This window comes from Arachis ipaensis, chromosome B7, assembly GCF_059453495.1.
Source record: "Arachis ipaensis isolate K30076 ecotype BB chromosome B7, ASM5945349v1, whole genome shotgun sequence".
In the NCBI taxonomy this organism is placed as follows: Eukaryota; Viridiplantae; Streptophyta; class Magnoliopsida; order Fabales; family Fabaceae; genus Arachis; species Arachis ipaensis.
In genome coordinates this window covers 9761943-9788166 of record NC_142442.1, presented here as the reverse complement: position 1 = coordinate 9788166, position 26224 = coordinate 9761943, and the positions used below count along the sequence as shown (strand labels likewise).

Genomic DNA, 26224 nt, shown 5'->3' with positions numbered 1-26224 from the left:
ATGTAGAGAATTATTGAAAACTGCCATAGATATTTACTAAAGAACCAGAAGATTCTTAAATTTAGTGAATTTTGTTGTGTTGCATGTTCTCAAGGAAAGCTAATTTTAAGTCCATCACAAGTAAATATTAAATTTAAGTCCCCTGAATTCCTAGAAATGATTCAAGACGGTATATATGGACCTATTCATCTACCATGTAGATCATTTAGATACTTTATGGTCCTAATAGATGCATCTTCGAGATGGTCACATGTGTGCTTGTTGTCTTCTCACAATCTAGCGTTTGCGAGATTACTTGCTCAAATTATTCGATTAAAAGTATAGTTTTCAGAAAATCCAATCAAAGCAATTCATCTTGATAACGATGGTGAATTCACTTCCCAAGCCTTTTGTAACACGCTACACAGAGAATCTTATGCTTAAGTAATAAGACAGAGGTGGTGAGGTATTACGACCTCTAAAAGTAAAGTTATCTATATGAAAAGAAGTTTTTGTAGGAGCCTTTGGAAAAAGTTATTGAACGAAATACAAGCAGAACAACGCAACACTCACGATCGGATGCAAGCAGAAAGGTGGATAAGATTGAACGGAAAAGATAATATAAATATATAAGATCAAAGTTCCAAAAAAATGCAATTAACAAGCTCTAGGCTCGGCCTGCAAAGCAAAGACCGACCAGAGTATACATATACATATATATACACCCTAAAGTAATCCAAAATAGAATACCGACAACCTGTCTCTCCGGGTCAACCTCTAAGAGGGATAAACATAAAATATAAGGTGGAGAATCTATATACATATATAAATATAAATAAGATACAACCCTGAATCCCCAGAGTTCTTCACTTCCTCAGAGTCTCTAGAATACACAGTGTGGTGCTTCTCAACCTGCATCTGAAAAATAACAACACGTATAGAATGAGAACCGAAGGTTATCATTATGGTAGTGGTGCCGCATACATAAGATATAAGGTCCCAGGAAAGCCAGATGCAATTCCAGAACTTCGACACACATATATAAACTTAAAGGAATAAACTGAACCATAAATTTAGTAAAACTCTCTAAGGTACCCAAGTCACAATATAACTCTAACTCTGTAGTTTACTTTCACCAAACATAACATTCTACACATTTTATCGCTTACTAATAAATCATTGTTAACCAACCCTTACCACTAATCCAACCGGTCACGGCCTATAGCCCAAATCAAACCAGCTCAGCCTCCAGCCCAAATAAACTCAACCTGGCCTCTGGCCTATTTAAAAATAAATCATCATTATTATCAGTCTACCACCAAAGTACTCAATACAGAAAGACAATCACAAATACAAGCAATATAAGGCAAACATATTTAAAGAACAGTTATAGCAAGTATCATAGCTACCAGTTATACAGAATTTATCAGATAGGCAAACCAAAACAAGTATGCACACCCAAACAAAACAAACAAATGCAACATGATGCATGCCTGTCCTACTGGCCGTAAACTCACGTGTCGGTTAAATCGCCAGAACCCGACACAACTGATAGCTAACCCAGACATTTGTCTCTAGGTTGTGCATCTCCAGGAGGATCATAAACGAAGGAGAGTGCCTTTCCACATCGAAGGAGCGTGCCTTTCCACCTTCTCCTAGAGAATATACGAAGGGGAGTGCATTTCCACATCGAAGGAGTGTGCATTTCCACCTAGCAACCAGAGAAGAATGTGGGGAAAACAATATGAAGGATAGTGTCTTCCCACCTTCCCCACATCCATGTCACGACAAGAGAGGAAAATCCTCCATCCTCAACTTGCCACACATTCACATCACGACAAGAGAGGAAATCTTCCTTCCTTAACTTGCCGTCCGATAAGATTTTCAAGTTAACACGCAAGCGGGATCACACCCAGACCTTGCCATCTCGACTATCTTGGCCATACTTTGTCATTTCCAATCTCAACATTTACCTCTCAATACAGCCACGCCGCGAATCAAATCTTATCATTCTCAACTCTATCCTTAATCATACATCATCACCAATTCTGCACTTCCTCAACTACAATTTATCACTCCAAGTCTTTCTTCACTTTCAAGTAACCTCCCTTTTCTAGCATCTTTGTCACTACCCTTAATACTAATATTTAGGGTCTAAAAGAGTAAAAATAGAGGTTTAGAGGTTCAAAATTATATTTTAAAATACAAAACTTACTTTGCTGATTTCAAGGGCCACGCGTACGCGTGGGTGAACTTTTCCCTGCCTGCGTACGTGAGATGCCCAACCCGAAAAGGTTGGTTGCGTCGTGTGCAGTGGTCGCGTACGCAAGATCTACAGATTGGCAAAAGTGTTGAATGTTGCAGAATTTTCAACTTTGCACTCCAAACTTCCGACGCGCATAACTTTCTCGTTTTAAAATATTTTTAATCCGTTCTTCGAACGGCGTAAACTTCACGGACCCAATTTTTGTATGAAATAAGCTTGAAACAATTTGAGGGTTTGGAAGCCAAGTTATGGCTCACCGAAATTTGGCCAAAAATCATATTTTCACAAAAATACTCTAACCTCTATTTTCAACAATTCACCATTCGAAACTAACTTTCTATGCTCATAATCAACTCCAAAATATACTATATCACAGAAACACATCCCCACATCCTACCACAAGGTCACCAATAACTTATCACATATATATTCATTCCCATCATCCTCATCATTCATCATTAAAATTCAATACATTCTCACCACAAACATCAATTGCCAAAATTCATACTCAACCCAATTCAACAATTATCATTAAGGATACTAAACATTTAATACAATCGTGCATTCCAATCTATCTTATGGTCACCTAGCCTAAGTTTTCATAAAATATTATATATTATATACGAGAAACCAAAACCATACCTTGGCCGATTTTCGTTAATCCCAGAACACCTCAAGCGTTCCCGCACCACTAGTTTTCAAGATTTCAAAACTTCACCAATGAAACCCGTCCTTCAAAACTTGATCTCAAGCTTCCAAATCCTCAAATTGGCTCCATCCAACATTCAATTTCAATCTATTATCATAATTACCACTATAATCAAAATAGAGCTCACTAACTTAACATATATACCAAAGGTTTGAGGGTGCTTACCTGACCCACAACTCAAACGAGCTAAGTCCGACAATACTCGCAAGTTAACTCGAACCTAAACACTGAAATCATGTAAAATTCAACATAATTTTACATTGAGTTTTAAAATTGGGGAAGAGAAAATTGAAAATAAAAACATGGTTTCCTTATCCAATTAAATTTTGGATTTTGTAGAGCCTGACGCTGTAGTCGCGTGGCCGCAAACGGTGCGGCAATCGGAGCTTCGGATTGAAAGTTATTGAGAATTGAAATTTGAGTGAGGGTTTTAGGTTTCCTCCTTGTTCTTCCCTAGTGTGATTTGTTGTGTTGGGAAGCAAATGAGTTGAAGCTCGTGCATATTAATGAAATAGGTTGGGCCTTGGGCCTAGTACGGCCCGGTTCGCTTGGTTCGGTCCGTTCGGCCTAATTTTGGGCCAAATTCTTTAAAATTAGTGTCTAAATTCATATTTTAATTAACTCTACCACATTAAACTAAAATTATATTATCTAATTTTCCTGATTAATAATTAATTTATTCGTTAATTATTTACTAATCTCTCGGGTTTTACACCTTTGATACTTATTGTATGGCTAACGGAATAAGCGTTGAACATCCAGTAGCTCATGTTCACACACAAAATAGGTTAGCATAATCACTTATTAAACGCCTCCAGTTAATTGCTAGACCCTTACTTATGAGAACAAATCTCCCAACCTCGGCTTGGGGGCATCCTATTTTATATGCCACAGCACTTATTCGCTTGAGACCAACAAGTTACCATCAGTTCTCTCTTATGCAATTAGCTTTTCTCCAGCAGCCAAATGTTTCTCATTTAAAAATATTCGGGTGTGCGATATATGTTCCCATTGTATCACCCCAAAATGGGACCCTAATGAAAATTGGGGATATATGTTGGATATGATTCTCCCTTTATAGTGAGGTATCTTGAGATACAAACTGGAGATGTATTTAAAGGCTGATTTACAGATTGTCATTTTGATGAATCAAAATTTTCAACATTAGGGGGGAGAGAATAAGCTTCCTAAAAAAGAACTTAATTGGAATGCATCATCATTGATGCATTTAGATCCTCGATCAGGGCAATGTGAACTAGAAGTTCAAAAGATTATACATTTGCAAAGAATAGCAAATGAATTGCCTGATAAATTTGCTGAAACAAAGAGGATAACCAAATCTTATATACCAGCTGAAATTTGCCCAATTCAAATTGATGTCCAATTGGACAAGTGGCCACTAAAACAAATTCACGCCAGAAGCGTGGTAGACCTGTCGGTTCTAAAGACAAAAATCTTTGAAAAAGAAAAGAGGTAAATACTATTTCTATTGAAAAAGATAAAGACATAGTAAAGACACCTGCAGTTGTCCAAAATTCTGATATAATTTTGACACCAAAAGAAGTTCAGGTACCTGAAAATTGTGAGAATGATGAGATCTTGATAAATTATGTCTTTACCGGAGGAAAATAGACCGAAATAAAACAATTGTCGATGAAATATTTGCATATAATATGGCATTGAATATCATGCATGAAAGTAAGGATCTTGAGCCAAGAACAGTCGAAGAACGTCAACAAAGGAATGAATAGCCAAAATGGGAGGAAGCTATAAAGGCTAAGTTAGACTCACTTGCAAAACGTGATTGGACCTGTAGTTCGTACACCAAAAGATGTAAAACCTGTTGGATATAGATGTGTATTTATGAGAAAACGAAATGAGAAAAATGAAGTTGTACGCTATAAAGCTCGACTTGTGGCACATGATTTTTCACAAAGGCCTCGTATAGATTATGAATAAACATATTCTCCTGTAGTGGATGCAATAACATTGTGTTATTTGGTCAATTTATCCACATATCATAAACTACATATGCATTTAATGGATGCGGTAATGCTTACTTATACAGATCATTAGATCGTGATATCTATATGAAAGTCCCTGAAGGACTAAAGATATCTAAACCATCCAATGAATATTCACAGGGGTTATACTCAGTCAAATTGCAAAGATTTTTATATGGTCTAAAGCAATCTGGACGAATGTGGTATAATCATCTTACTGAGTATCTGGCCAAAAACGGATTCAAGAATGATGATATCTGCCATGTGTTTTCATAAAGAAATCTGCATCTGGATTCATTATAATTACTGTATATGTTGATGATTTGAATATCATTGGAACTCTTAAAGAGATTCCAACAATTATAACAACTTTAAAAGAAGAGTTTGAGATGAAAGATCTTGAAAAGACTAAATTTTGTCTTGACTTGCAGATTGAATATACAAAAAATGGAATATTTATTCATCAAACAACATACACAGAAAAAATCTTGAAGAGATTTTATATGGATAAGTCACATCCATTAAGTACTCCAATGATCGTAAGGTCTTTGGATGTGGAAAATGATCAATTCTGTCCTAAAGAAGAAAATAAAGATATCATTGGTCCTGAAGTACCATATCTTAGCGTCATTGGAGCGCTAATGTATCTTGCTAATAACACACGACCCGATATATCATTTGTTGTGAACTTACTAGTAAGGTATAGTTCATCTCCAACTAAAAGACATTGGAATGGAATCAAACAAATCTTTCGATATCTTCATGGAACGGTTGACATGAGATTGTTTTATCCATATGAATCCAAGTCACAACTGGTTGGCTATGCAGATGGAGGATACTTGTCTGATCCATACAAAGAAAGATCTCAAACAAGATACCTGTTCACATATGGTAGTACAACTATATCATGGAGGTCCACGAAATAGAAGATTGTAGCAACATCCTCTAATCATGCTGAAATACTAGCGATACATGAAGCTAGTCGCGAGTATTTTTGGTTTAGGAGTTTGATCCAATATATTTTGTTATCATGTGGACTGATTGACCATAAGATAGCTCCAACTGTCTTGTTTGAAGATAATACAGCATGCATTGCTCAATTTAAAGGTGGATACATCAAAGGCGATAGAACAAAACATATTTCTCCCAAATTCTTCTTCACTCATGATCTTCAAAATCAAGAAACAATTGATGTCTAACAGATCCGCTCAAGCGATAATCTGGCAGACTTATTTACAAAGTCACTTCCAAAATCCTCCTTTAAAAAATTGGTACATCAGATTGGGATGCACCGATTTCGAGATATCAAATAATCTTGACAAGAGGGGGAGCCTGTACTATTTTTTTTCTTGGTCAAGTTTTTGTCCCTATTGGGTTTTTCTTGACAAGGTTTTTAACGGGGCAGTCATCATCACAAAGGATATTATACTCTTTTTCATTCACTAAAGCTTTTTTCCATTGAGTTTTTCTTTAGTAAGATTTTTCTTTAGTAATGTTTTAACGAGACATAATTCTAAGTGGATATTAAAAGGGAAGTATTGTGATAAGTACGATGGATGTCCATTTAATATGGATGGTTCATGGTTTTTCAATGTTGAAGACTCATGTTACTAAAAGAGAATGAATTTAATGATAGTTGAAAGAGATGACCATTTATGTATATAAATAAAAGAAGCATCAATCTAAAACAACACACAATATAAATACAAAAATATTTCTCCATCTCTTTCTCTCTTCTTATACTATAATATATAATATTAATATATAAATTATCTCTATTACATTGAGATAATAATATTAGTAAAAATTAATAGTAAAATTTTTTATTTATATTTTTTTATTTTATATTTATTTTTCTTTCTTATTTATTTATTTTACAATAAAAAATTAATAATAGAATTTTTTATTTATATTTTTTATTTTATATTTATTTTCTTTTCTTTATTTATTTATTCTACAATACAAATGTCTTTTTCCATATTTGATCATTTACTAAAAAGACAAAACACTCTTATATAATTCAAAAATTTTAATCAGTCCCCTACAATTTTAATAATTGGTCTAAATATTCTCTTTAAACCGTAAATTAATTATGTATCAGGAGCTATTTAGTTCAGGAACATAGAGCATTTAGACTAATTATATAGATGATTAGAGACTGGTGATGAGTTTTCGAATTGGAGACATTTTATTTTTTAAACAAATAATCAAAAGTAAAAAAGTCATCTACTCCATTATTAAATATTAAGTCGAATGAAAAAAAATATTATTCTCTATTCAATATTTAACATGTAATATTTTTTTTTTTGAAATATGAGACAATTTTGAGTCATTAAATTAGATTTTTGAGATTTTAGATATATTTGACCCTTATTTATTAAATATAAAGAATTAATCTAGAATAATAATATTTACTAATATATATTTTAAAATTTGACTACATATTATATAAAAAATTTTAATTAAATAATTTTAATTTTTAACACAAAAGAGTATTGTCATTTATATTATTGATTTTTTTAGGTGGATTTAAAACTAGTTAACATAGTTTCCAATCCCCCCCCCTCCTTTTTTTTTTAATTTAAAAAATTGTATTTTATATCAAGTATGTTTTTCTTTTAAGCCTCTACAAAACTACATAGTTCTAGCTGTGAGAAGTTCTCCTTCTCTAGCTAATCTACTCAAAATACCAAAATGAATTAGTAATGAAAACAAAATCATTTTATATATGTACATAACAAGTTTTAGATATAGTATTCATTCATATCTATTCGTATTAGATTTGTTGATATTTAGGTCTTATTAATAAGAATTTGATTTTACTACTAAGTTGAAGTCCTGTGGAAAATATAAATTTTTTGTTATGATAACAACAAATTGAATGCCCATTTATGAGATTGGGCGGCTAACTTTTCCTAAACGGAAGAAATTGCTTTTCAAAGCATATTAGTAGTTAATGAAGGTTGAAAATTAAGGCCTATCACCTGTATAAATAGGTGAAGCCTCGCTTCAGTTTAAACAACAACAACAACTGAATATTATTCTCTCTCCCTTTATACACATAGCAATAATAAAGCAAATGCTATTTTATCTCTCTTTACTTTTTATACTCCTTTCTATCTTTGTATATATATATATATATATACATTACAACATATAATATTATTATATATATATATATATAAATTATTATTGAACTAATTATTTTAATACTAGAGTCTTCTATTTATACATCTTTATTTTATATATCTTTTATTTTACAACACGTTATCAGCACGAGACTCTGATCAAATTTTTAGGAAGACTCGGGTAACAAATTTTTCATTATGTCGAAACTCTCTCATCTTGAATTCAATGCTCTTGATATATCTGGAAACAATTATTTATCATGGATATTAGATGCTGAAATCCATCTTGATTCAATGGATCTTGGAGATACCATTAAGGTTGAAAATAATGCATCCCAGAAGGATAAAGCTAAAGTCATGATTTTTCTTCGTCGTCATCTTGACGAAGGATTGAAAAATGAATATCTTACATTAAAAGATCCTGCAGATCTTTGGAAAGACTTGAAGAAAGGTATAATCATTAGAAAACGGTAATACTTCCTCAAACCCGATATGAATGGACGCATTTGCATTTACAAGATTTTAAATCTATAAATGAATATAATTCTGCAATGTTTCAAATCACCTCACGAATGAAATTGTGTGGGGAAAAAATAACTGATCATGATATGTTGGAGAAAACTTTCTCAACCTTCCATGCCTCGAATGTGCTTCTGCAGCAGCAGTATCGAGAGAAAGGGTTTAAAAAATATTCCGAGTTAATTTCTTGCCTTCTTGTTGCTGAACGCAACAATGAGTTGTTATTGAAAAATCATGAAGCGCGCCCAGCTGGCGCTGTCCCATTTCCTGAAGTAAATGTGGCAAATTACCCCAGAAGAGGTAAATGGCAAGGTTTTAATAATAAGAAAAATTATGGAAGGAAAAAGAATTATATTCAAAAGAGAGGATCTCACCAGAAGTGGGATAAAGAAAGGAATATCGGACAGAATAAATCAACCGAGGATAAGTGTTTCCGCTGTGGTGGAAAGGGCCATTGGTCACGTACCTGTCGTATCCCAAGGCACCTAGTCAATCTTTACCAGGCATCTTTGAAAAAGAACGACAAAGGAAAGAAAACAAATTTTGTTTCAAATGATGCTGAGAACTCCACCACTCATTATGATATATCTGATTTCTTTGAGGATCTTGAAGGAAATATTGGTCATTTGATCAATGATGGAATAGTTTAATATGTGGGATTGTGAAGTATATATGTAAATAAATAATGTAAAGAACTTATTGTTAAGTTTTATTTTCTATGTATTTAAGTTTTAAATGTGATGTACATAAATAATGAAATATTAATATTTATGAATTTTGAAATTATTAAATGTGTCAAATTTTAAAATAAAATTTCAGTATATGACATTATTTTATGTACAATGTTTCTTAGAAAAATAATTCTGATCAAGTATTCAATTTAACTGTGCATACTACTCATTTTATTATTGTTTGTTTTTGAAGAGAATGGCAAGGATATGTAATGAAGATGTATGCCTTGCGGATAGTGCAAGTTCGCACACTATTCTCAAAAGTGATATATATTTTACCCATCTTGTGCCAAAAGAGGAATATGTTAATACTATTATTGGCTCAGGCAATGTGATAGAAGGCTCCGGAAGAGCTATAATTTTGTTTCCTGGAGGAACAAAATTTATAATAAATAATACACTATTGTCTACCAAGTCTCGAAGAAACTTGTTGAGCTTTAAAGATATTCGCTGAAATGGATATCATATTGAGACTATGAATGAGAGAAATCATGAGTATTTATATATCACAACTCATGATTCAAATAAGAAAGTTATATTAGAAAAATTACCCTCACTTTCATCTGGGTTGTATTATACCAAGATTAGTGCAATTGAATCACATGCCACTGTAAACCAGAAGTTTACTAACCCAAATGAATTCATAACTTGACACGACCGTTTGGGTCATCCGAGAACAACCATGATGAGGAGAATTATTGAAAACTCTCATGGACATTCACTAAAGAACCAGAAGATTCTTAAAACTAGTGAATTTTGTTGTGCTGCATGTTCTCAAGGGAAGTTAATTTTAAGGCCATCACCAATAAAGATTGGATTTGAGTCCTCTGAATTCCTAGAAAGGATTCAAGGTGATATATGTGGACCTATTCATCCACCATGTGGATCTTTTAGATATTTTATGGTCCTGATAGACGCATCTTCGAGATGGTCACATGTGTGCTTATTATCTTCTCGCAACCTGGCGTTTGCGAGATTACTGGCTCAAATTATTCGATTAAAAGCACAATTTCCAGAAAATCTAATTAAAGCAATTTGTCTTGATAATGCTGGTGAATTTACATCCCAAGCTTTTGATACTTATTATATGGCTAATGGAATAAGTGTTGAACATCCAGTAGCTTATGTTCACACACAAAATGGGTTAGCAGAATCACTTATTAAGCGCCTCCAATTAATTGCTAGACCCTTGCTTATGAGAACAAATCTCCCAACCTCGGTTTGGGGCATGCTATTTTACATGCCACAGTACTTATTCGTTTGAGGCCAACGAGTTATCATCAATTCTCTCCTATGCAATTAGCTTTTGGCCAGCAGCCAAATGTTTTTCATTTAAGAATATTTGGGTGTGCGATATATGTTCCCATTGCACCACCTAATCGCACCAAAATGGGACCCCAAAGAAAATTGGGAATATATGTTGGATATGATTCTCCCTCTATAGTGAGGTATCTGGAGATACAAACTGGAGATGTATTTAAAGCCCGGTTTGCGGATTGTCATTTTGATGAATCAAAATTTCCAACATTAGGGGGAGAGAATAAGCTTCCTGAAAAGGAGATTAACTGGAATGCATCATCGTTAATGCATTTAGATCCTCGATCAGAGCAATGTGAACTAGAAGTTCAAAAGATTATACATTTGCAAAGAATAGCAAATGATTTGCCTGATGTATTTTCCGATACAAAGAGGATAACTAAATCTTATATACCAGCAGAAAATGCCCCAATTCGAATTGATGTCCCAGTAGGACAAGTAGCCACTGAAGCAAATTCACGCTAGAAGCGTGACAGGCCTGTCGGTTCCAAAGACAAAAATCCTCGAAAGAGAAAAGAGGTAAATAATATTTCTGTTGAAAAAGACATAGTAGGGACACCTGCAGTTGTCCAAAATTCTGATATAACGCTAGAAGACGTTCAGGTACCTGAAAATTGTGAAAATGACGAGATCTCGATAAATTATGTCTTTACAGGAGAGAAATGGGACCAAAATAAGACAATTGTCAATGAAATATTTGCATATAATGTGGCATTAGATATCATGCATGAAAGTAAGGATCTTGAGCCAAGATCAGTCGAAGAATGTCGATAAAGGAATGATTGGCCAAAATGGAAAGAAGCCATGAAGGCTGAATTAGACTCACTTGCAAAACGTGAAGTTTTTGGACCTGTAGTCCGTACACCTAAAGATGTAAAACCTGTTGGATATAAGTGGGTATTTGTGAGAAAACGAAATGAGAAAAATGAAGTTGTGCGCTATAAAGCCCGACTTGTGGCACAAGGTTTTTCACAAAGGCCCGGTATAGATTATGAAGAAACGTATTTTCCTGTAGTGGATGCGATAACATTGCGTTATTTGGTCAGTTTATCTGCATATCATAAACTGCATATGCATTTAATGGATGTGGTAACAGCCTATTTGTACGGCTCATTAGATCGGGATATCTATATGAAAGTCCCTGAAGGACTAAAGATATCTAAACCATCCAATGAATATTCGCAAGTGTTATACTCAGTCAAATTGTAAAGATCTTTATATGGTCTAAAGCAATCTGGACGAATGTGGTATAATCGTCTTACTGAGTATCTGGCCAAAAATGGATTCAAAAATGATGATATCTGCCCATGTGTTTTCATAAAGAAAACTACATCTGGGTTCATTATAATTGCTGTGTACGTTGATGATTTAAATATCATTGGGATTCCTGAAGAGATTCCAACAATTATAAAAACTCTAAAAGAAGAGTTTGAGATGAAAGATCTTGGAAAGACCAAGTTTTGTCTCGGCCTGCAGATCGAGCATATAAAAGGAGGGATCTTTATTCATCAAACAACATACACAGAAAAGATATTGAAAAGATTTTATATGGATAAGTCACATCCCTTAAGTACCCCAATGATCGTAAGATCTTTGGATGTGGAAAAGGATCAATTCCGTCCTAAAGAAGAAAATGAAGATATCCTTGGTCCTGAAGTACCATATCTTAGTGCCATTGGAGCGCTAATGTATCTTGCTAATAATACGCGACCCGATATATCATTTGCTGTGAATTTACTAGCAAGATATAGTTCATCTCCAACCAGAAGGCATTGGAGTGGAATCAAACAAATCTTTCGATATCTTCATGGGACGGTTGATATGAGATTGTTTTATCCCTATGGATCCAAGTCACAACTAGTTGGCTATGCAGATGCCGGATACTTGTCTGATCCACATAAAGGAAGATCTCAAACATGATATCTGTTTACATATGGTGGAACAGCTATATCATGGAGGTCCACGAAACAGACGATTGCTGCAACCTCCTCTAATCATGCTGAAATACTTGCGATACATGAAGCTAGTCGCAAGTGTTTTTGGCTCAGGAGTTTGATCCAATATATTCTATCATCATGTGGACTGATTGATCATATGATAGCTCCAACTGTCCTGTTTGAAGATAATACAGCATGCATTGCTCAACTTAAGGGTGGATACATCAAAGGTGATAGAACAAAGCATATTTCTCCAAAATTCTTCTTCACTCATGACCTTCAAAATCAAGGGACAATTGATGTCCAACAGATCCGTTTAAGTGACAATTTGGCAGATTTATTCACAAAGTCACTCCCAAAATCCTCCTTTGAAAGACCGGTACATGAGATTGGGATGCGCCGATTTCGAGACATTAAATAATGTCAGCAAGAGGGGGAGACTGTACTCTTTTTTCCTTGGTCAATTTTTTTTCCATTGGGTTTTTCTTGACAAGGTTTTTAATGAGGCAGCCCCATCATTAAAGGATATTGTACTCTTTTTCCTTCACTAAGGTTTTTTCCCACTGAGTTTTTCTTTAGTAAGGTTTTAACGAGGCAATAATCCTAAATGGGCATTCAAGGGGGAGTGTTATAATAACAACAAATTGAATGCCCATTTATGAGATTGGGCGGCTAACTTTTCCTAAACTGAAGGAATTGCTTTTCAAAGCATATTAGTAGTTAATGAAGGTTGAAAATTAAGGCCTATCACCTGTATAAATAGGTGAAGCCTCGCTTCAGTTTAAACAACAACAACAACTGAATATTATTCTCTCTCCCTTTATACACATAGCAATAATAAAGCAAATGCTATTCTATCTCTCTTTACTTTTTATACTCATTTCTATTTATATATATATATTTATGCAATTCTCTCTCTCTTTACTTTTTATACTCCTTTCTATCTTTGTATATATATATATATACATTACAACATATAATATTATTATATATATATAAATTATAATTGAGCTAATTATTTTAATACTAGAGTCTTCTATTTATACATCTTTATTTTATATATCTTTTATTTTACAACATTTTTTAGTTTTTTTTTTTTTTATTGCACGTGATTACTTGAGTAATCAGACGTTAACTTCTGTGAGAAATGCTGTTAATGTTTTCTTTTTAACCGAAAGGAAATGGACTTGAAAAAGACGAGAGATCCTACGTGTACATAGATCAAAGCAAAACCATGGTTACATAGACACGTATAACCCGTCTCTCTACTCTCCACTCTCTTTTTCCAGTCCTTTCCACTAAGGATATTTTTGTTTTTTTCATTATTACCGGCCCAAAAAATAATTTATCTTCACCTAAGACGACATCTCCTCTTTTTCTCGTCTCGTCAGTCATAGACAATTCCAATTCCACCCTCTTTCACCCATCTCGCCCCGATTTATTTCTGTCAGAACCCGTTTTTCCATTTCCACGAAGTTCTCTCTCATCTCTCTCTTTCTCTCTCCTTTGAAAGAGAGGGTCCAAGTCTTCTCTTTTCTCCAACTCTTCCCAAGATCTCTCACCGATTTGGATCCTTAACTATTCTCTATCTCTATATTCGCTCTTCCACACTCCGTCGCCGGAACTCAATCGCCGATCGCAGATCCGTGTCTTCTACTTCTCGATCTGAGGCACCATGGCGGCCGCAAACGCTCCGATCACCATGAAAGAAGCCCTAACCGTGAGTTATCCTTTGAACTTCGCGAGCTTCATTTTTTTTAAGCTCACTTAGCTCAATTCAACTTGTAGTTCTCGAATTTGAAATCAGAATAATTGGTTTCGTTATAATTATCAATGTTTTTACTGTTATACTGAGCACAATTTCGGATTTCAAGTTAAATGCTATGCGAGTCCAGTTTACTTGCTTCCTTACTCTGAATTCGAGCAGATCCGTGTTCTATTTTGCTGTTTCGTTTTAAATTTCTGTTATTTTGTGTGTGAACTGGAGAGCGAGGAGCTTGAATCGTTGCTTTGTTAACGGTGAATTCGTTCGACTATTTAGTGAACCGAGTGATGTGATTCGGTTTGTGATCTGGCTTTTGTGGTTTGCAGTTGCCTAGCATCGGCATCAATCCGCAGTTCATCAATTTCACGCACGTGACGATGGAGTCAGATAAGTATATATGCGTTCGAGAGACGGCACCGCAGAACAGCGTGGTTATCGTTGATATGAACATGCCAAATCAACCTTTGAGGAGGCCTATCACTGCTGATTCTGCTCTTATGAATCCAAATTCTAGAATCCTTGCGTTGAAAGGTAGGTTATTGTCTCTTGTAGTCTTCACCTGAATTTGAGATTTTGCCTTGAAATGCTACTTATATTCAATGCGCATTTAGTTAGCTTATTTTTCTTCAAATTAAACTAAGCTATTGTTTCTTGGAAAAGGAATGCAATTACCATTTATGCTCTTAGTGAACCAAAAGATAAAAAATCGTGTACCTATGTTCTCATTAGATGAGGAATTAGTTTAGAAAGATGATGTGCGAGTTGGACTATAACTTCAGAAAGATGTTTTGAGAGTTCGACTATTTCTTAATGATCCCTGAACTTTACATGTTAGATATTTTTCCTCCGTGCATTTGCTTCTGTTAAATGCGTTAATCATTCCCAATTTATGCCATATCAATTAGATTTAGTGGTCCTTTAAATTTACCATGTTGACAACGGGTGTCTGGGTTTCCGGTGTTAAAAAGAAAATAAGCAATTAACTGATACTATTATGCACTGTGTGTACACACACACACACAACACGTAGGAAAAAATGTTCATAGTGCGTCCAATCATTGGGTAATCTTCCAATCTTGTGTTTGATTATGTCATGTGCTTTTTTGTTTTCGCGTCAGCTACACACACAGACACAAACACAAAGAAATATTTTTTTAGGGGTAGTATTCAAGTTTTTATTTGCTTACATCATGTGCTTTTGGCACTTCAACTATTTTACTTTTGGGGTTATCTTCACTGACAAGCTACACAATTCCTTTTGAAGCCCAACTGCAAGGGACTACCCAGGATCACCTACAGATATTTAATATTGAAATGAAAGCAAAGGTGAAATCATATCAGATGCCAGAGCAGGTAACTATTATTTACATGTACGTTTGTATATTTTGTAACATAACGGGTTCAGAGGATCATTATATTAATATTCATGAATATCCTTATCTCATGTAGGTTGTCTTTTGGAAATGGATTACACCCAAGTTGTTGGGTCTTGTGACACAGACCTCTGTATACCACTGGTCAATTGAAGGTGAGATAACAGTAATATGTTTAACCTTAATACTTTGGCCCTTCTATATTTCCCATGTATGCATATTCTCACTCATTGTGCTTGTAGCTTGTTTGAAAGTTATTGACTAGCATGTTTTATGGGATAGAATTAGACGCCTAGAATCTAGTTGGTGTAAAAATCATGATCTTTATAGGGGAGTTCCCTCATGTTCAGAGATTGGAAGGCTATGCTTTTAGATAAATATTTTGTTTTATGTTTTTGCTTTTGTATAGGGGATCTCTTATCCCCCATTTTGTTTTATCCTGCTCCTCATCTTAATGAAATTGTTTTTTTATCAAAAAATAAAAATAAAAATAAAAATAAATGTAACTTGCAGGTGAATCTGAGCCTGTAAAGATGTTTGAGAGAACTGCAAATTTGGCCAACAACCAGATAATTAATTACCGATGCGATCCTACAGAAAAATGGTTGGTCTTGATTGGCATTGCTCCTGGTTCACCGGAGGTATATTTCTGATGCCTACTATATTAGATTATTAGGTCAGGTGGAATACATTTCAACTATGCTATAGTTTTTTTAGCTCATATTTTCTTGTCGTTATATGTATTGTTGCTGGGATTATCCATGTATAGTTGTACCTCAATTATTATCTTGTTACTGTGATGTTTACAAGCCTGATCTACTTTATTTGTGCTTGCTGTTGTTTTATCATAGAGGCCACAATTGGTGAAGGGAAACATGCAACTTTACTCCGTGGATCAGCAGCGTAGTCAGGCTCTTGAAGCTCATGCTGCATCCTTTGCTCAATTTAAGGTGAGATTTGATATGATTATGTGCTCCTGCACTTATTTATTGATCACCTGAATAATTGCATACTTTGACTGCTATGTGTTGGATGAAATTTAATTTTTCTTTGGACAGGTTCCTGGAAATGATAATCCTTCAGTTTTGATATCTTTTGCCTCAAAGACACTTAATGCTGGTCAAATTATATCGAAGTTGCATGTTATTGAGCTGGGTGCACAGCCAGGTCTGCATATTTTTGCCTCTCACACCTGTCTCCTATGTATTTATTCTATGGCAACATGGGTGTTACACAAACGTGTCTTGTAGTATCAAGTTACTTGTCCTCTCCTGATTTTTCAAATTTAAATCCCAGTGATACTGGTAATGATGAACATTTGTAGCCGTGATGGGTAATGAGTTAGAGAGGCAGTAATTTTTGGACAATTCATGAGGACATGTGGTAAACTTGCATTTGGTAGTTGATGTCATAAATCCATAAGCTGTATGTTGAAATCGATCAGGGATCCTGAGGATGAATAGGATATTTTAAAATTGAACTTTTTGTATCATTGTATTAGCTGTGACTAAATTTTCCTCTGGAGTCTAACCTGTTAATCTATCAAATTTGTTTCCAGGGAAGCCATCATTTACCAAGAAACAGGCAGATCTTTTCTTCCCACCAGATTTTGCTGATGACTTTCCAGTTGCAATGCAGGTATTAAAGCAGTTGTTGTGTGTCGGCCATTTTATAAACAATGCAGATATTTGATTTTGAGCTTTTTTTTTTGTTTGGCAGATATCCCACAAATACAATTTGATTTATGTGATTACCAAACTTGGGCTACTATTTGTGTATGATTTGGAGACAGCAACTGCTGTGTATAGAAACAGAATTAGTCCAGATCCAATATTTTTGACAGCAGAAGCTACGTCACTGGGAGGCTTTTATGCCATCAACAGGAGAGGCCAGGTGTTATTGGCTACTGTCAATGAACAAACCATTGTGAATTTTGTCAGCGGCCAGGTAGGTTTCTGATTAGCATCTAACATGTAGACTGTGAAATATAATCACACTTTAACAAATTTCATCTGGCTATTATTACAGTTAAACAATTTGGAGCTTGCAGTTAATCTTGCCAAAAGAGGAAATCTTCCTGGGGCTGAGAAGCTGGTATGTCATTCTTTCGTAGAACTCAACTTCAGTGAAAATATTTCTAACTTTGGGTTGTTGCCAAGGCAGATGCTGAGAATTTGAATGTGTTGCCTGTTAATTTTCTGTGTTTCATATAGTTCCCAAATGTTAACTAGAATGAAGTTTGATTGTCCACTTGCAAAAAAAAATGAGGTACTTAGATCGGTAATTTCTAAATTTTCATATTAGCATGCGTGAGCTCATTTAACTCCATGACTCTCTCTCGAGTCTTGAGTCTTGACAGACATTTCCTTACCTTGCTTATATTGGTCTCGTACTTGTTTTGCATTGTCATCCTTTCTGTTTGACATTCTGTTTAGGAGTTTACACTTCTATATGATTATACGAATGACCATGATGGTGAATGCTGGAGATTTGTTCCTTTTTAAGTCACTTCACATTTACATTCTACATTCTTCATTGTGTTTTTTTGCGTCAATTTGTTCTTTTGCATTTTGGAAAATACTTGGCATTAGTCATTTGGTTGTATTATATATTGGCTTCTTTAAAATGATTTCGTGTTGTCTCATTTTTTTCTTCATCCATGGGCGTATTAACGTTCTCTGTTGAAACTATAGGTAGTGGAACGATTTCATGAACTCTTTGCCCAAACAAAGTATAAAGAAGCAGCTGAGCTTGCTGCTGAATCTCCGCAAGGAATCCTCCGTACGCCAGATACAGTTGCCAAATTTCAGGTTTGTTGTTAAGTTGTGTGTATAGTTTTTCTGCTGCTTCATTTGCAGTGAGTATAATCTTTCATTGTTTTCCAGGAACTGTTATTTTTGCAACTATCCTTTTGGTTGGTCTATTAGATTGTGATTTTTAAGAAGTATTCACTATATGTTTCAGAGTGTTCCTGTGCAAACTGGGCAAACTCCTCCACTGTTGCAGTATTTTGGAACACTTCTAACGAGGGGGAAGTTGAATGCCTTTGAGTCGTTAGAATTGTCTCGGCTGGTTGTGAACCAGAACAAGAAAAATCTTTTGGAGAATTGGTTGGCAGAGGACAAGCTTGAGTGCAGTGAGGAGCTAGGAGATCTTGTTAAGGTTGGGTTGCTTTGAAGAAATTAAAAATATTGTTATATAAATTTTATGCTTTTGCACCCCCCCCCCCTCTTCTTTCTCATTGTCTGCCTGATGTAGTAGTCCTTCTCTTTTGATTGCGTCAAATGGTGTACTTATAATGATATTCACAAGTCTTTTTCCTTCTAGACTGTGGACAATGATCTTGCTTTAAAAATATATATCAAAGCCAGAGCAACTCCAAAAGTTGTTGCCGCATTTGCTGAGAGGAGGGAGTTCGATAAAATTCTGATTTACTCCAAGCAGGTGCCTGTTTACTTATCAAAGAATATTTGATTCCCACTAATTTAATTTTTATTATTTCATGTGGATGTTTTACTTACCTATATAGCTAGTATAACGTCCATGCCTTTTCATTTTACTTTAAGAATTTGAGCTTAAAGAGTTTGCACTGCCTTTTTGTTGTGATAGGTTGGGTACACTCCTGACTACCTCTTCCTTCTTCAAACAATCCTCCGGACAGATCCTCAGGTATGAAGAACCTCTGCAGTTGTTTATATTGTAGTTTATTAATTTAGAGTTTAAACTAACTATTGGGTATGTAGTAGTAGTTCACTTAGGTAGCGTTTGTTTTGAGGTACTGAGATAGAGACTGAGAGACTGAGACTCAGTATCGTGTTTGTTAGTTCAGAGACTGGTACTAAAATTTCTGTCTCTGTCTCTAAAATTTCAGTATTTCAGTACCTCCAAAAAATAGGGACACAGGGGACTGAAATTTTTAGAGATGGAGACTGAAACTTTAATAACATTTTATACCTAAAATACTTTCATTTCAATTAATTCCAATTTTACTCTTTGTGCAAATTAAATTAGAGTTTCATTCTTGTTTCAATTCCTGTCTCCTATTTTGCACCAAACAGAATACTGAGATTTATTTCAATTCCTTTCTCTTAGTCTCTGTCTCTCAGTCTCAGTCTTTCCGTCTCTGTCTCTCCACCAAACACTACCTTAATAAACATGTTCTCTGCATTAGTTGAGAGTGTCTGCTTGAATTTTTCTGTTAATAGAAACTCAATAAGTTCATTTTGTTTTGCAGGGTGCTGTTAATTTTGCATTAATGATGTCTCAAATGGAAGGGGGTTCCCCAGTTGATTACAACACTATAACTGATCTGTTTCTTCAGGTTTGGTTTTCGCTATGATCAAGCAATTTTGATGAATAGTTATTTGATATCCTAGCTTTTACTACTGAGTTTTTGTTAAAATTATTGTCATTTTCATTTTGGCGGTTCCTTGATCTTTTCAGAGAAACCTGATCCGTGAGGCAACTGCTTTTCTCCTAGACGTTTTAAAGCCCAATCTACCGGAGCATGCATTCCTTCAGACAAAGGTGTTGCCTTTAGTTTCACATTCGTTAATTTGAATTTGGCGTGTTTTTTTCCCCCTCCCTGCAGTGGAACAAACTCTTTTCTGAATTGTTTTTCAGGTGTTAGAGATAAATCTGGTGACTTTCCCCAATGTTGCTGATGCAATTTTGGCTAATGGCATGTTCAGCCATTATGACCGTCCTCGTATTGCCCAACTATGTGAAAAAGCTGGTCTTTACGTGCGAGCTTTGCAAGTAATGAATTTCCATGTGCATTTTTCTAAATTGAAACTTAGAAGTCATACCTATGATTCATGATTCATTACATTATTTTTGGTGCAGCATTACACAGAGTTGCCTGATATAAAGCGTGTGATTGTGAATACACATGCAATTGAACCTCAGGTTTGTAGTCATTTTGCATGGGTTCTCTCATATCTGTGTGTGTTATTTTCAGCACCATAAGCTTTTTGCGTCCTACTTATTCACTATGTGGTTGTTACAGTCACTTGTCGAGTTTTTTGGTACTCTGTCCCGAGAATGGGCACTGGAGTGCATGAAAGACCTATTGCTGGCCAATCTTAGAGGCAACCTGCAGATAATTGTGCAGGTACAGAAGTACCAGCGTCTTGTATGATTTATATCTTACTGAATATAATTTGATAACTAAGCTTGCTTGTGTCTGACTGTCTGTTCAGGTTGCTAAAGAATATTGTGAGCAATTGGGCGTTGACAGCTGCATAAAACTTTTTGAGCAGTTTAAGTCTTATGAAGGACTGTACTTCTTCCTTGGATCATATTTGAGCTCCAGGTAGGACTCCCTGTTTTATGACAGGATACGATGACATGCTTGGTCCATGTAGTTGATGTCACTTGGTAGGAATTAGGAAATGGCTTAGTTGTTGGATATAACTAGCCTTTGTATGATGTCAGTTTACTCCTTTTGTCCTTTAGGTATTTCCAATGTAGTTCTGCTAATGTATGTTTGTGAATAATATGGAACAGTGAGGATCCTGAGATTCACTTCAAGTACATTGAGGCCGCAGCAAAAACTGGTCAAATCAAAGAAGTTGAGCGCGTGACAAGAGAATCAAATTTCTATGATGCTGAGAAAACAAAGAACTTTCTGATGGAGGCTAAACTTCCAGATGCACGACCTTTAATCAATGTCTGTGATCGTTTTGGATTCGTTCCAGATCTTACACACTATCTATACACAAGCAACATGCTTCGCTACATTGAAGGTTATGTTCAGAAGGTATCATCACAATATTCTGTCTTATAAGTTATGCCCTCTCTCTGTCTATTTTTCATAACTTTTTGGCCTTGTTTTTTAGGTGAACCCGGGGAACGCTCCTTTAGTGGTTGGGCAGCTTCTTGATGATGAGTGTCCAGAAGATTTTATAAAAGGCTTGATTCTTTCTGTTCGTTCATTACTGCCAGTGGAGCCCCTTGTGGATGAATGTGAGAAGAGGTGTGGTGTCTGTCTCCAATCATATGTTTTCTTGCTTTGCATTCACATTTCTGATTCTTATGCTGGGTTTATTTATTTTTTTATGGTATGCAGGAATCGCCTTCGCTTGCTCACGCAGTTCCTAGAGCATCTTGTAAGTGAGGGAAGCCAGGATGTTCATGTCCACAATGCTTTGGGTAAAATTATCATAGATAGCAACAACAACCCAGAACATTTTCTCACGACCAACCCATACTATGATTCACGAGTAGTGGGCAAGTATTGTGAGAAGCGTGACCCCACCTTGGCTGTTGTAGCCTACCGACGGGGACAATGTGATGATGAACTTATTAATGTTACAAACAAAAATTCTTTGTTCAAACTCCAAGCGAGGTTAGTGGTATATATTTGGTATTTCTTCCACAAAATTATTGTTTTGGATTCATTACTTACATGCTTGTATTGTGATGACAGATATGTTGTTGAGAGAATGGATGGTGATCTGTGGGCTAAAGTTCTTAGCCCTGATAATGAGTACAGAAGGCAACTTATTGATCAGGTTGTATCTACTGCTTTACCCGAAAGCAAGAGCCCTGAACAAGTTTCTGCTGCTGTTAAGGCCTTCATGACAGCTGATCTTCCGCATGAATTGATTGAACTTCTTGAAAAGATTGTGCTTCAGAATTCTGCATTCAGTGGGAACTTTAATTTGCAGAATCTTCTTATATTGACAGCAATTAAGGCTGATCCATCCAGAGTAATGGATTATGTCAATAGACTGGATAATTTTGACGGGCCTGCAGTTGGAGAAATGGCTGTTGAAGCTCAGTTATATGAGGAAGCATTTGCTATTTTCAAGAAGTTCAACCTGAATGTTCAAGCAGTTGATGTCTTGCTAGATAATATTCACAGCATTGATAGAGCTGTGGAGTTTGCGTTCAGAGTTGAAGAAGATGCTGTTTGGAGTCAGGTAGCCAAGGCTCAACTCCGGGAAGGGCTAGTAAGTGATGCAATTGAGTCATTTATACGCGCAGATGATGCTACACAATTTTTGGATGTTATCCGTGCTGCTGAAGATGCCAATGTGTACCATGACTTGGTTAAATACTTGCTGATGGTAAGGCAGAAAGCAAAAGAGCCCAAGGTGGACAGTGAGCTCATTTATGCATATGCAAAGATTGATAGGCTTAGTGACATTGAGGAGTTCATTCTCATGCCAAATGTTGCTAATCTTCAAAATGTTGGTGATCGACTGTTTGATGAAGCATTGTATGAGGCTGCAAAAATCATATTTGCCTTTATATCTAACTGGGCCAAGTTGGCTGTTACACTAGTAAAACTGCAACAGTTCCAAGGTGCTGTTGATGCAGCAAGGAAAGCAAACAGCGCAAAAACATGGAAGGAAGTTTGCTTTGCTTGTGTTGATGCGGAGGAATTTCGCCTGGCCCAGATATGTGGTCTCAACATTATTGTTCAGGTACAGTGATTAGTTGTTTTTCTCTCTCTTTTTTTTTTGAATTTGTTATTTAAATGCATTTATATACTGATGTGGGAAGGTTGTTCTTTATACGATGCAATCTGATTTCAGTTTAGTGTGTTTGAATGATCTGGCTTTTAGAATAAAAAGTTGAACCAAGGTCTGAGGTCTTTGTGGTTATCGTAAGAGCTTGATGTTGGTATACTGGTAATGAACTTATGGAATTTCCAATGCTTATCATGTCATTCTATATTGTTAATTTTGTAGGTGGATGACTTGGAGGAGGTCAGTGAATATTACCAAAATAGAGGTTGCTTCAATGAGCTCATATCTCTCATGGAGAGTGGTTTAGGGTTAGAACGGGCACATATGGGTATCTTCACCGAGTTGGGAGTTCTGTATGCTAGATACCGCCCTGAGAAACTAATGGAGCATATCAAACTATTCTCAACTCGTCTCAATATTCCAAAACTCATTAGAGCATGTGACGAACAACAGCACTGGAAAGAATTAACCTATTTGTACATCCAATATGATGAGTTTGATAATGCTGCAACTACCATCATGAACCATTCACCTGAAGCGTGGGACCACATGCAATTCAAAGATGTTATTGTGAAAGTTGCTAATGTGGAGTTATATTACAAGGCTGTCCATTTCTATCTGCAAGAGCATCCAGATCTTATTAATGATGTTCTGAATGTCCTAGCACTTCGTGTGGACCATGCACGTGTTGTTGACATCATGCGAAAGGTATCTTTGATAGTAGCTGAATGATTTAGTAGTCTTGCTTCATCACTTGCTCGGTATATAATACTAATGTGTTGTATTATTTTCCCTGTGATGTACCATAGGCCGGTCATTTGCGTCTTGTGAAGCCATACATGGTTGCTGTTCAAAGCAATAATGTATCAGCTGTTAACGAAGCCTTGAATGAAATATATGTTGAGGAGGAAGACTATGATAGATTGCGCGAGTCCATTGATTTGCATGATAACTTCGACCAAATAGGCCTTGCACAAAAGGTAGACTACATTTGTTAATTACTACTGCTTACTGCTCAGTTTCAATTACAGAAACCTAATAGTTGATTATTATTATTACTATATGCTGCAGATTGAAAAGCATGAGCTTCTTGAGATGCGGCGTGTTGCTGCATATATCTACAAGAAGGCAGGTAGGTGGAAACAGTCTATTGCCTTGTCAAAGAAGGATAACCTCTATAAGGATGCCATGGAGACAGCCTCACAATCTGGTGATCGTGAACTTGCGGAGGAGTTGCTCGTTTATTTCATTGATCAGGTACCAGGTTCAGTTTCCGATTGCATATATGATTTATTTTCTCTCATTATCCTTTTATTCTCTGCTAATGCACTGCGTAATGGCACAAGGCACTAGATCTTATGGAAATGTTACTATATGTCCATTCTTTTTACAATTTACATTGGTAATTGCATATTAGCGGTACGACTTGTAGCATGTGCAATTTTAAGTCAAGCAGAATAATTGTTGACACCTGGTTTTGATAATAATTTCTTAGTCAAGGTTATAGTTACTCCTCCTTCTGACATCCTTTTCCGTCTTGCTGTCAAAAACTTCTGATTGAAGAATTGTTTTTTAATACTTCTTGGCATGGCCCATTTGAATGCTAATATAGTGATATTCCAATCTTTTATGTTATACGATTGAGTCTTCTAACTTTTCTTTCACAAACTTGTGCAGGGAAAGAAGGAATGCTTTGCCTCGTGTCTCTTCGTTTGCTATGATTTAATACGGGCTGACATTGTTCTTGAACTGGCTTGGATGCACAATATGATTGATTTTGCCTTCCCATATCTCTTGCAGGTATGCATTTTCTGTTCCGTTGAGTAGTATCACTTGTAATTAGATTCACGTGTATTTTATTCTCTAACAATATGTTGATAATAGGCTACAAAACTTTACAGACTAATTAGTGCTCCTTCTCCCTCCCTGACATCTCAGGGAGTTATGGTGGTATAATGGATTTGACTGCCTTTGCAAGGTCTTTGGTAGTCTATAGATAGTCTTGAACAGTTACTTTGATATTGCACTTTGCGGGTAAATGAGGAAATAATAGAAACTTCTATGCATGCCAGTGATGTTTTGTGGTTGTCTTACGCTTGTTGTTCTATCAATTCTTTGATTGATTATCACATTTTCTTATTATTATTTCTGTCATATAGTACTACTCTCTCACCGTATCTCCTTTGCTTCTGTAGTTTATCCGTGAATATACTGGCAAGGTTGATGAGCTGGTGAAGGACAAAATTGAAGCGCAGAATGAAGTGAAGGTTAAAGAGCAAGAGGAAAAGGATGTTGTTGCACAACAGGTAATTGGTTTGGTTGTTTTCTGTTAATATAATTTTTGCCGTGGCTTTGTTGAGTACTTGTGACTTCCATGGAAGCAAAGTTTTCAAAATTGTTTCCTTCTTTTGTCAAAAATGCTGCCTTATCCTTGACTTCAATACGGCCCTTGGGTTACTTATTCTGGGATATGATTTCTGTTGCAGAACATGTATGCTCAATTGTTGCCACTTGCTTTGCCCGCACCACCAATGCCTGGAATGGGAGGAGGTATGGGAGGAGGCTATGGTCCTCCTCCTCCCCCTCCTCAAATGGGTGGACTAGGGATGCCACCAATGCCTCCTTTTGGCATGCCACCCATGGGTAGCAGTTATTGACAGGTATCAAACCATGTCGTGTTTAGTGTGAACTAGGTCCTCATGGAGAGTAATTTAGCAGCTTCGGCGGTCGCATAGAATTTCTTCTGGGATTTTGGTGCAGTATTCTTTCCTTGCTTAGCGTGGTGGTTTAGGTTCAATTTATAAAATAATTTCAGGTGTCTGGCGATGGTTGTGTCATAATAGTCTTTCTAGTTTCTTTTTGTTTGTAGATGCGGCATTTTTTGGGCTTCTGGCCCTAGCTAGCTGATGAAATTCTGTATAATACCATTTTATTGTATTAAATGAACTCGTCCCATGTTTAATACCAAAATTTACCGACTCTGAATCCCATCATGATGTGCACAACTGCACATGTCCTG

At 35.8% G+C, this 26224-nt stretch overlaps 1 protein-coding gene across 1 annotated transcript; it reads left to right on the top strand.

The window, feature by feature from the left end:
* Nucleotides 1–13970: 13970 nt before the first annotated feature.
* LOC107608689 (Clathrin, heavy chain) lies at nt 13971–26175 on the top strand. The gene is made up of 30 exons (XM_016310395.3): nt 13971–14309; nt 14681–14885; nt 15619–15707; nt 15804–15882; nt 16241–16368; nt 16579–16677; nt 16786–16894; nt 17286–17365; nt 17447–17674; nt 17756–17821; nt 18421–18537; nt 18692–18889; nt 19055–19171; nt 19337–19396; nt 19962–20048; nt 20171–20254; nt 20351–20485; nt 20573–20635; nt 20736–20840; nt 20929–21041; nt 21236–21488; nt 21568–21704; nt 21798–22076; nt 22158–23160; nt 23428–23913; nt 24015–24185; nt 24277–24462; nt 24883–25005; nt 25401–25511; nt 25692–26175. Exons 1-30 carry the CDS (start codon nt 14265–14267, stop codon nt 25860–25862), a joined length of 5127 nt encoding a protein of 1708 aa, XP_016165881.1. The 5' UTR covers nt 13971–14264; the 3' UTR covers nt 25863–26175.
* The last annotated feature ends 49 nt before the right edge of the window (nt 26176–26224 follow it).

Excerpts from the sequence above, each read along its gene's own strand:
- LOC107608689 (XM_016310395.3), top strand. The coding sequence starts at position 14,265 with ATGGCGGCCGCAAACGCTCCGATCACCATGAAAGAAGCCCTAACC. Across the intron at positions 18,538-18,691 it reads ATACAGTTGCCAAATTTCAG|AGTGTTCCTGTGCAAACTGG; the intron begins GTTTGTTGTTAA and ends TATATGTTTCAG. Across the intron at positions 23,914-24,014 it reads TTGTTGACATCATGCGAAAG|GCCGGTCATTTGCGTCTTGT; the intron begins GTATCTTTGATA and ends GATGTACCATAG.